The following is a 12,206-nucleotide window of genomic DNA, read 5'->3' as shown; positions in this document are numbered from 1 at the left end:
ATGATTAAATACTAAATTTATACAAATTATGTAGCAACAGTTCTCAGAAAAGCACCCCTTTGGGGCAACAGTAATCAGCCGGTTTCTAGCAGGAAAGTTATATAATTAATAGAACTGAGAAGGCCCTCTAGAGGTTCTCAAGTCTTGGTGGCCTCGGGTGCAGCTCTTAAGAGGAAAGCAGTTGTGCTGATCATGGAGTACAATTCAGTAGGAAAGTCATCCTCGCTCTCAAAAGCCATCACATTTTCAAGGGCAGTGTGATGTGTACGCTGCTTTTATGGTGTCACAGACTCACTAACGGGAATGTTTCCCCTTCTGCCTCTGCTTCTCACCACCCTCCACCCCCTTCCTTTATTATGGATGTGGGAGACATTATACTTTGATCAATTATTTTATTTGATCCTCTCACAACTCTCAGGTAAGGCAGGCATATGGGCCATGTAAATTAAAACACACACACATACTCACACGCCCCTTTTATATATTTCTTGAGAAAGAAAATGTAAAGGTTTTCATTCATTTGATTTTTAAATCATGAGCAAAATAAATCTATTAGGGCTCATTTAGAGAGGGAGAGAGTCAGAGGTACACGTTAATTCAGTAACACCCTTCCACCCCCATTTTCAAATCGTTTAGGCTATAACAGCAAAAGGCTTAAAGGTATTTTTGTAGCCATAGGATTAGTCTGGAATGACCATTTGGGAGGAAACTATAAAGCATATACTCAGTCTATATATCAGATTATACCAGTTTTGATTGTAGGAATTACAGATTTTGTTCTTGATACAAGAATCTGACTTCAGGAGCCATTATCCGGGGTCATCCTGCAGGCAGCAAGGAAGACCTTGGAGAGCCTCCTCTCCCACAAAACTTGACATCCAGTGCTTTAATATGTATGCTTTGCTCACTCTTACCTGGCAGTTTACATTTAAATCACTCCACTGGAAATACTGCCTGTACCTCATGTTAAAACTGGATGTCAGTTTTCTGTCTATCTTTAATAACTAGCTCTTCTTTGAAGTATGATTCTAAATTCTGCCTAATTATTACTCTTCTCCAATTATGGATGAGATGTCTATAGGACTGCAGAGCTTGGCCGCAGCCAGTACTGGGAAGACCCAGTATCTATCCTCTTGACAGAAATCCAGCATGGGCCCCTGGCTGCTGTAGCTCAGTGGATTGAATGCCAGTTTGCAAACGAAAGGGTCACTGGTTCAATTTCCAATCAGGGCACATGCCTGGGTTGCAGGCCAAGCCCCCAGTAGGAGGAGCACATGAGAGGCAACCACACATTGTTGTTTCTCTCCCACCATTCCCCACTCTAAAAAATAAATAAATATTTTCTAATTTTTTTAGAAAAGAAATTCAGCATGGGGGTAGGAGAATAAAAATCAGAAAGATATGCATTGGAGTCAGATCTCGGTTTAGGTTCCAGCTCAGGCATTTAGTAGCACCATGGCTTTGCTTAAGTTCCTTAACTTTTGTGAGCTTCCATTTCCTTATCTCCAAATTGGGGTTGATGATACCTGTTCTATATGCCTCAGAGGATTGTTGTAGGACTTGCTGGAAAGAATGGAGAATCAATGTAGTTGTTACTTGTAAAGCACAAGGCAGAAATAAGGTACTATGTTACAAATGTGAAGTATTGGTAATATTGGGAAGCTTACAGTGTACTGTAGACTCTCTTTCTCTGCTCAGCCATCCAGAGGGCAAAATGAAGTCTGAGGGTTTTTTTTTTTTTATTACCTGAGAACTCCCAGAGCCAGCTGCAAATGGGGGCCTGAGAAAGAATACAGTTAAATTTTAACCAATGGAGTATATACATTTCTTTACATGTCAATTATGGGTTGTATGTTTAAAATACATCAAAGTGAATGCTTCGCATGGTTTCAGAATCTTTCAAAACACATTCTATTTGGAAAGTAATCCTCCCCCCTTTTTTTTCAAGAGTCTGGAGTAAAATATGCACTTCAAATATCACATCTTCCTCTTTTGTGTGAAACTAGACTTACAGGTGGAGTCAACAAAACCCAGAGGGAAGGGGTGAGGGGTAGTAAAGGGTAAAGGGGGCCAATCTATGGCAACAAAAGGTGGTTTGACTTTGGGTGGTGGGCACACAATGCAATGTGCACAGATCATGTATCATAAAGGAACAAAATTCTGTTATGTGTGAGAGTTAGAATGGGGTTGTAGGCAAGGTTCAGTCTATTGGGCTCTTCACTATACCTTGTTGGGCCCCAGCAGTGTATTCCCCTCATATATGTACAAAGCCAGTGCTTCTGGAGCCTGGTTAGAAAAGAATGGTGCTAAGGTGACTAGAATGCTCTGCTGGCCTGGATGTGGTCAGAGGCCCTACCTTCTTATGTTTCCAGTCTTATAACACTTCATAGCACTTTTGCTTTCTCTGCCACAGGTTCTGGCACATAAATAAAGGCATGATTAGAAATCACAGTTCATGAAAAACAAAAAGGTTTTATACTCCAGGTCTATTGAAGGAGACACTCACCTGTTCAATAAATTCACTTCAACTAAGTAAATTAAAGGTAGCAGCATCCTTGACTAGGTACATTAGTCAGTGAAAGGAAATTGGATTGCACTTCTTATTTAAGAGTCTGAAAGTCCTGGGCAGAACATGGATTTCTAAAATGCCACTTGGGAGGCTGACATCTTCAGCAAATGCAACTGCAGATTAACTCCCAAGGCTCCCAGGGATGTTTCTCGAGTGTGGAGATGAAAGGACCTCTGTAATGTGAACACTGAATCTCTTTGTAAATTGAGTTTTCTTTTCATGTCCATGTCTCAAAATAAGATCATAATATTCACTAAAGCTCACACAGTGTGGAGGTGAAAGATGTGGGCAGAAGGGATGGGGGGGCAGAACATTTAACAAATTCTTTGTATATGCCAAGAACTTGCTTCACCGTGAATTTGTGGAAGAAAATACAGTTTGTCTGATAAGATGTGGTGAATTTTAGATTTCAGAAGAGGGAGCAGGGTGTTGGCAGGACACCACTGTTTTCCCCTTACCCCACACAGAGTCTTGGGAAGTCATCTCCATAATACCACATTGGGTGACTTGGGAAGAAAGGGCAGCTTGCAGACTGCCCACATTCTCATCTCATCTTAACCTTCCTACTTCTACCTCGGCTGCACCCCTTTCCTGTAGGTTGGAAGGGGTTCAAAACTTTAAAGTTTTGCTGTGGCCCAAATACTATTCATTAATAGTAAGGGTAGACATTCAATGGGAAGGAAGATTTCACAGCTGTAGGTGGCAAGTAGACAAGTTACTGTGAAAGGTGCATGAAAGATTTTGATTTTAGTGCCAGATTTGGACCAGGTGTTGCTCAGGAGAATGTGTCATGTGCTCCTGAATACACTGAGTAAGACTACTTCGATTGTGGTGGAATAGACTCTCACATTGATGTATGTTCACAGAATAATAAGTAGATATTTATGGAACAAAAATCAAGGTTTTGTTCCATGAATATTTCCCCTGCAGTTTAATGAAGTAAAGCTGTATATGTCTAAGAACATAATTTACTGATGCACAGTCTACCCTAAGTCATTTGTATCTGCATTATGTGCTTTGGAAGTGATTGGAACTTAACTCACCAGTCCAACCAGGCAGGCCTCTAGCCCAGTAATTTTCAACCAGTATGCCACAAGAATTTGTAAAACATGAAGTACCTGACTGTTTATTCAGGGGCATGGACCTCTTTCCCCTTAGACTGTCAAATTTAAAAAATGACAATAATCAACACAACAATAGCCATCTGTTATGAATGAATCAAAACTATACCTAATTTTTGTCAGATTGGCAAAAAATTTATTTTTGGTGTGGTGCAGAATTTTAATAATTTGTATGTTGAGATGACAAAGATTTAAAATTGCTGCCTTATCCTAAAGCCCCCTACCAGACTGCTACCAGTTAGGGGAAATTCCAATAATGCAGATTCCTCAATTGAAATTAATATTAGCTCAAGTCAAATAGCACTACATGAGCACGTCTGAAAAATTTAGTATCATACATTCCAAGCTAAATGGAATACAGTTGACCCTTGAACAGTGTGGGTGTTGGGGCAATGAATCCCTCTTGTGCAATTGAAAATCTGTGTGTAACTTTTGACTCCCTCAAAACTAAATTACTAACAGTCTACCGTGGCCTAGAAGTCTTACCAATAACATTAACAGACGGTTAACACATATTTTGTATGTTATATATTTTTATTGTATTCTTACAATGAAGTAAGCTAGAAAAAATGTTATTAAGAAAATCATAAAAGAATAGAAGGTACACTTATGGTACTGTGTGTATGTATTGAAAAAAAGTCACATATCCACATACAAGTGGATCCACAGAGTTCAAACTCGTGTCATTTAGGGGTCAACTGTGGTTTTGTTTTTTTTTTTAGAGAGAGGGAAGGGTGAGAGATAAAGAGGGAGAGAAACATCAATGTATTAGAGAAACATTGATCATGCACCCCAACTGGGGACTGAACCCATAACCCAGGCATCTGTCCTGACCAGGTTTTGAGCCGGCAATATTTCAGTTTGCAGGATGACTCCCAACCAACTGAGCCACACAGGCAGGACAAAAGTCAACTGTATTTTAAAGTGTCTGCAACTTTTGTCTCATTCTCATTAAGATAGACTATTGAGAATAGTTGGTATGAATATTAGACTCTAGGTATTGTCTTTCATAAATGAAGGTTATCTACTATTGATTCTAGATTTTTTCTAATTCAATAATTTATTTATATATGGAAAATTTTCCCAAGCTATGCAAACTAAATACCATTTATGCCTTTATAAAGAGGTAAATAATTCAGTAAATATTATTGTGACCATCTTGAGAAATCCAGAAGCTGGGGTTACCTATCAGTAGAATGGTGTGCTAGTCCTGATTTGAGGAGGTTCCCTCCATTCACTTCAGTCGATTCACCATTATTGAGTGCTAACTGTACACTAAATCCAGTCTGAATTCTACAGAGGTACAGAAGTACCAAAGGTATAATCCCTGTCTTCACAAGGTATTTCTAGTATTTTTCCTAAAGTGTACAATCTATGCATTTAACTGGGCTATGTTGACCGTTTCTGAGGACTGGAAATCCCCCCTCGCAACATTAGCCAAAAAACATATACGCAACACAGAGGTGCAGACAGCAGTATGGTGATAGCCAGAAGAAAAGGTGGGAGAGGACTGGGTAGAGGTGGGCAAAGAAGGGGAAATTGGGACTGCAAGAGACTTTGCTTGGGGTAATGGGCACATGGCACAGTGTGCAGATGATGTTTTGTTGAGTTATACACTTGAAACCTGTATGGTTTTGTGAATTTTGTTAATGAATATCATCCTAATAAACTCAATTAAAAATATAGAATGTAAAGAACTAGAAATCAAGCACCGTCTTTTAGTGAGGTGATATTACATAAGCTTTGAAGTCTGACAAGTGGGTTCAAAGTTAGGTTGAATCCACTGCCCATTTGCCTTAGGCAGGTCAGTTAACCTCCCTGAGCCTCAATTTCCTTACCTATAGAATGGGAGTGATAATGGTTCAGCATAGTATCTAGCACAGGGGAGACATATGACAATATTTATACTTATTTTGTACTTTATTTTTATAGTTTACCCTATTACAGATATCCCCACTACCCCTCTTTTGCCTACTGACCCCTCGCCCTCACAACACCTTCCCTCTGGCCATCACCAAACTATTGTCTGTTTGAATGGGTTATGCATATGTATTTATACTTCTTTATATAGAAGTTTAATTAGGCTTCTGTCTGAAAGTGAAAATATATAAAATCTACAAATAATTTAACCAAATCATTTAGAATTAATATAAGAAAGCTGGTGCTATTTTTTTAATCATTGCTGTAGAAGTGTAAAAGAGCTAAGCTTTAGAGAGAGGCATCCAATAAGTATTTTTGAATGAACAAATGAATGGATAAAGGGGGGGAGGAAGAAAGAAAGGGAATCAGGTAGAGAGGGAGGGGGGAAAGAGCAAGAGAGGAAAGAAGGTAGACTCTCTAAAGTACCTACAAGGTCTGTCCAGAAGGTATCCAGCCATGTAATATGAAAAATGGGCACGTTTATTGAAGAAGATAAAGGAAATATTACCCATAGGACAATGATGCTTCAGGCCTCTTCAAAGTAGGCACCTTGGGACCTCACACAGTTCTCCCAATTGCCATCAGCTGCTCCATCATATTTTCCTGAATCTCATCAATGATCTGAAATCTTTTTCTTGTCAAAGGTGATTTTAGTTGTGGGAAAAAAACAGAAGTCACAGGGCTCCAAATCTTGGCTGTAGGGAGACTGAGTAACCTGGTGATTTGACGTCTCACCAAAAATCTCTGCACGAGACATGATGTACGAGTAATCACATTGTCATTATAAAGTTGCCAGTGAGCAGTTGCCCATAGCTGTGGCCTTCTGAATGATCTGAATAGTTTCCATGGAGGAATGTTCAAGCTTCATGCAAAACCTGATGCAGATTTGTTGCTCTACTTGCTCAGTCACTTTGAATGAAAGGGCCTCACAGTACACATGCTCGCTCCATGGCATCTACCCCCACCCCTACTGACTAGTACAGTGAAGTCATCATTGTTCACACATGCTCATTCCAGTCACTCTCCTGGGCTGCCAGGTTACATCAGTGTTGTGCAAACCATTCTTGTTATATTAACAATGGCTAGATTTTTCCAGACAGACCTTGTATATTCTTTAATACTCTCAATCCTGAGTTTATTCAATAAACTCATATTTAGTTTATTCATAGCTAATGACACTGGCTACTGATTGGTGGGCTTTCCTTCTTCCTTCCCTCTGGCATTTTTAGGAAAGCCAGATGAGCAACTACGTTGACCTTTTTTTAGAATACTCTAGCTTAGGTCTTATAACAAAATGCTCATAAGAATGGAGAGCATTCTGTGCATGGGAGGCCTCTCTTCTATTAACAGAATACTCTAAACATCTCCGTACACCTCCTCATTTTCTACACTGGTTCTTCCTAAACTTTGCAATGCCCATTTGTGAACTTCTTTATATGTATAAATACCAAGTGCCATTAAAAGATATCAATGGCATAAGTCCCGTGTAGAGGGTCCTCTCAAGTATACATTTCACTATAGAAAAAAAAAAGCATGTTTTATCTAAGGGAATCTCTGAATATGTGGTGCTCAGAGTGCCCCCACCCTTGGCGTTTAGCCTTTTCCACACATGGTCCTTTCTGTTAAAAGCATGTCACCTTTTTGGACTCCAGTAACAGCTTCATTCTGCTGTTTAAAAAGAAATTGGGGAAGAAATTGAAGCGCATCAGGATTTGTTTATACTGTCATACCTTTGAAAGTATCATATAATTATATTGCATTTCTTTTTCCAGATTGGCAAGTTATGTGCCCATTCTCAACAACGCCAATATAGATCTGCTTATTATCCTGAGGATCTGTTTATTGACAAGAAGGTATTAAAAGTTGCTCATGTAGAACATGAAGAAACCTTGTCCAGTCGAAGAAGGTGAGAGTTTTTTTTTCCCCTCTATTTCAGTATACAATTAGCAATTGTGTTTTAAGGTCAAAAACCACTCAAGTGAAGCTCCTTAAATACATGTTATTTAGTCCTTCTGAGTAGAGTGTTTGGTTAATTAAATTCTGTTATCTGTCAATGTTAAAGAAAAAAGATATTGTATTATATTCAAGCCATATGTACATGTAAATTTACCGTATGCAACTATTCAGTACAGCAAGGCAGGGTGGAATGGACTTCTGTAATCAAGAATTTTATTGATAAAACATTTTTGTTATGATTTGATCTCACAATGCTCAAATCAGAGATTTGATCTCTGATGGTTTGGTTTGTGGCTTTTCCCACTATTAACGGTGCATCCAGGATGTGTTCACTAGAGAGAAAATGGCACACACACTCATGTGTATACACACACCCTGCACACTCTACACACTCTTTTAAGAATGATAAAATGAAGGAATCAATTCCTATTTATTGAAATAAATAGCAGACAAGGGACTAAATTAAAGTTTGTTTCTTATTCTCTTCATTCCTCCCCACTACATCCAGATTCCCTCCTTTCCTCTTCTTGTATCAAGTTAACAAATAAGTCACAGAAATTTGATAGGAGGCCCAACACAAATCTAGGAGTACTACCTTACCCCAAAGCAATGCACATGGAGCCAACTCTGCAACTAGCTCAAGAATAGCTAGACATGAGTTCTACTTCCTCACAACTTTGAGGATCATAGGGAGAGACCCCCCATAGGGAGAGACCGGAAGATGAAGAGATGAAATAAGTAACATCTCATATTGGGTAAATCATTCCATTCATATCCATTTACTACAGGAGGTTTTGAAATAGTAATCTCTAGTCATATATGATACAGTTCAGAGTGAGAGAAGGCAATAAGGCTGCTTGAGAGATAGTGCTTCAAAGAAGTGTATTAGGAAGTCCCATTTTCTTTTCTTTTATTGATTTCCAAACTAATGGATTCCTAGTTTCACTGTAGCAGAAATTTTCAAGTGTGATTATAGGACCCAAGGAGTCCCACAGACCCTTTCAGGAGGTTGTTGTGATCCGCCTTTTGCTAACTACATATATGTGTGAAGCTGGCTTTTGTTCATATACTTCAACCAAAGCAACATATTGCAACGGATTAAATGCAGAAGCAAATGGAAGAATTTATCTGTCTCCTATTAAGATAGTCAGTAAAGATATGTGGCAGAAATGCAAAAACAACATCACTTTTCAGCTCTAAGTGGTGTGGCTCAATTGGTTGGGCATCATCTTGCAAAGCGGAAGGTTTCTGGTTCTATTCCTGGTTAGGGTACCTGCCTGGATTGTGGGTTTGGTCTTCAGTCTGGGTGTGTAGAAGAGGCAGCCAATTGATACTTCTCTCTCACATCAATGTTTCTCTCCCTCTCTGTTTCCCCTCCTATCCCCTTTCTCTAAAACTAACTAAATAAAATATTTTAAAAAGCAAAATTACTTTTTTCATTAACATGTTATTCATATTAACATATAATGTCTCATTGTTATTTTAAAATTAACACTAAAATTAAATTGTTTCTGTGTTTTAATACATAAAGCAGTAAATATCAATTGATATATATTACATAAACAAAAGGTCTTCAGGGTCCTCGACAATTTTGAGTGTTAAAGGATTGTATTAGTTATCTAGTGGTATATACGAAATTATCCTAAAACAGTGATTTAAACTAAACAAGTTCATGATCTCACAGTCTCCGTCAGGAATTTGGTAACTGCTTACCTAGGTTGTTCTGAGTCTCTAAAGATATTTCTGTCAAGATGTTGCCTGGGGCTGGCAGTCATCTCAGTGTTGATTTAAGCTGGAGGATCTACTTTCAAGATGGCTCACTTACCTATTTAGCAAGTTCATGCTGGTTGTTGGAAGGAGGCTTTAGTTCTTCACTACGTGGACCTCATGAGTATCCTCACAACATGGCCTCTGGCTTCCCCACAATAAGTGATCCATGGAAGAGAGCAAAGAGGAAGGTTGATACGTGTTTTATGAGCCAGTCTCAGGAGTTGACATACTCTCAATTCTGACATGCTCGGTTTGTTAAAAGCAAGTCACAAATTCCAGTCCACATTTGAGGGGGAGGGAAATTAAGCCCCACCTCTTGAAAGACATAGTATCAAAGGATTTATGGACATCTTTAAAAACCACCACAGGTTCCTGGCACCAAAATATTTGAGAACCATATCCCTATAGCATGGGGTTCTTTGACAAGTTTTTGTTTATCAAAAAAGACAAAATGAGGCCATTTTCCCAGGATATCTTTAGCCCCTGACTGTCCTTTGTCTATTGTTTGCCATTGCTTTCATTCTGTCTAAACGACCCGAGGAATTAACCAGCCATTGATCTTCAACTGGTAGAAACCCCTTGCATATTAGACTGAAGCAATTTATATAACGTTATATATTAAAGGTGTATAAATGAAATATAAATTATAAGTGTAATATATTAATAAGTATAATATATATTTATATTATGTTTACATCATTATAGAAATAAATTTTCAATAACATCTATTATGTGCCAGCATATATATACTAGGCACCGAAAATCAAGACAGAGTCTCTGCTCTCCAAATCAGTGTGATGTGAAAATGGACTTAAATGCAAATAATTCCAAAACAGTTTTGTAAGTGCAAAAGAATGTCCAGTGTATATACAAGCAGCCTATGGGGAAAGAGAGTCTGCCCAGGGAATTACAGTGAAAGTGTCATGGAGGAGGTGGTATATGGATTTGTAACGGAACCACACATATAGCTTTTTCAAAGTAAACACCCTAACCCCAGTCCCATTTTGAGATTACCTTGTCAACCTGGATACTTAAAGGGCCTTTGTTTCTTTTCTTTCTTTTTAAGAATTAGAGAGAGAGGAAGGGAGAGAGAAAAAGAGGTAAAGAAACATCCATTTGTGGTTGCTTCTCACTTGCCCCCTACTGGGGACCTGGCCTGCAACCCAGGCATGTGCCCTGACTGGGAATCAAACCAGAGACCCTTTGGTTCACAAGCCAGCACTCAATCCACTGAGCCACACTGAGCCACACCAGCCAGGGAAACCTGGGTATATTTTTAAGAAAGTAAGAGATTCATCAAGGTCCTGCTGCCATGACTTTTATCTTGAGCTCTGTGGAGGGACATGGAGGATTCTGTGGGTGTTCATACCTCCAGGGAAAAAAGAAATTGATGGACAGGTTCTTGGCTGGGCACTGAGATTTGACATTTCATTTATATTCATTTTTGGACTTTTTGTTAATCCCCAAAGAAAAGAAAAGATAGTAAGAAAAATTCCAAAACCTGTTGACTGGAGTAAGTGGTAGTCAGGCAGGGCTCTTTTGGATGTTGGAAACATGAGCCTGACCCATGATGCTTCTCATCTTTTTAGTAAAATGAAGCATTAGAGTTTGATGTGGAGCCATTCTTTGTGAATTCTCTGGCAAAATAAGAAAACAAAACAGCAAAAGAGTGTCTGATTTCATTTAACTCCCTCAAATAGGCATTGTAAACCCTCTTAGGGAAAGGAACTGGAGATTAAGATGATCTCTGTGTAAATGCACTGCCCCCTGTAATCTGATGTTATTGGAGGGCTTGTTTTGGCAGTGTTAGTACCTTCATAAACTTCTCAGTATGTTATGCACAGCATTTTACACTGTCCAGAAAAATGTATGTGCTTCCAGCAACCCTCATACCCATGCCAAAGCTCCATCCTCTATGGTTAAAAATATGATAATTGGAAAGAAACCCTATTGTAGCATTCAGTCTGTGGAGGTTGCAAGCAAGCCGTCTGAATCTGATTATGAGTTGAAAAGCCCGTTGCCTTATTAAAAATAACAACACACAAAGAAACGCAGGATTCCTTTGGTAGCACTCAGAAGTCATGTGTTTGTTTTGTCTGCCCCCAACTGGGTAGTTTGCAACACACAACTAATCTTAGAAATACCTTAGTTCAATTTAAAGGCGATTTGATATTCAGCTGATAGCCTATATATGAGACTCTGCATCTTTTTAAGGTATAAATATTTAAAATATCTGTCATCAGATTTAAAACAGTGAGGATAGGACAAGACATACAATAGCACGTTCAGAATAGAAGAAATGAGATTTCCATAGCCCCTTTCAACTCTAATATTTTCAGCACATCTCAGATATCAGCCTTTGAATGTTTCTTTTACTACTTCCCTTAGGATACTGTTTACCTTGTCATTTGCATATCCCCCATAAAGTTTAGTAGAACACATGAGCAATATCTTTCCCTTTTCAAAATCTTTATACTGAGCTTTATATGGCCCAACTGCTGACCTGTAAGAAAGTCACATAGTCCCTCCACCCTTGTGAAATTACATCTGTGTGTTCCAGCTTTCTTTTTCCTGTACTCCCCCTCCTTCCCTTTCCCTCTGGCTTGGTCTGTAGGGGCAATAGATTAGGTGACACTAGTAAATGACCTAGAAAGAAAAGAACAAAAGCTGATCTCAGCTCCCTGGTCCAAATCAATGCTGACACCCACTCCCTCTCATATTGTTGATCTGGTTTGGCTAGGCAGCTTTGTAAGTTCAGTGGTGCTTTCCACCCTCTGAACAAAACAACAAAGTATGTCCTGAGTGAATCAATGAGTTTCAGGTCTGGTACAAGTCATTCTACTCTAAATTGGACTCTACTTCTTTCAACA

The 12,206-nt window shown here is 38.9% G+C and overlaps 1 protein-coding gene across 1 annotated transcript in view; it reads left to right on the top strand.

Annotated features, from left to right (window-relative positions):
- GPC3 (glypican 3) overlaps positions 1 to 12,206 on the top strand; it is a 452,502-nt gene that overhangs the window by 300,182 nt on the left and 140,114 nt on the right. Inside the window, exon 4 of the mRNA XM_037146361.2 lies at positions 7,383 to 7,516. Within this exon, the coding sequence (XP_037002256.1) occupies positions 7,383 to 7,516 (134 nt within the window). The remainder of the gene's footprint in view (positions 1 to 7,382; positions 7,517 to 12,206) is intronic.

This window comes from Artibeus jamaicensis, unplaced genomic scaffold (genome assembly GCF_021234435.1).
Source record: "Artibeus jamaicensis isolate MK-2021 breed Jamaican fruit bat unplaced genomic scaffold, CSHL_Jam_final contig_240, whole genome shotgun sequence".
Lineage (NCBI taxonomy): Eukaryota > Metazoa > Chordata > Mammalia > Chiroptera > Phyllostomidae > Artibeus > Artibeus jamaicensis.
Note: the sequence above shows the minus strand (reverse complement) of the source record. Positions and strands in the feature narration are given on the sequence as shown.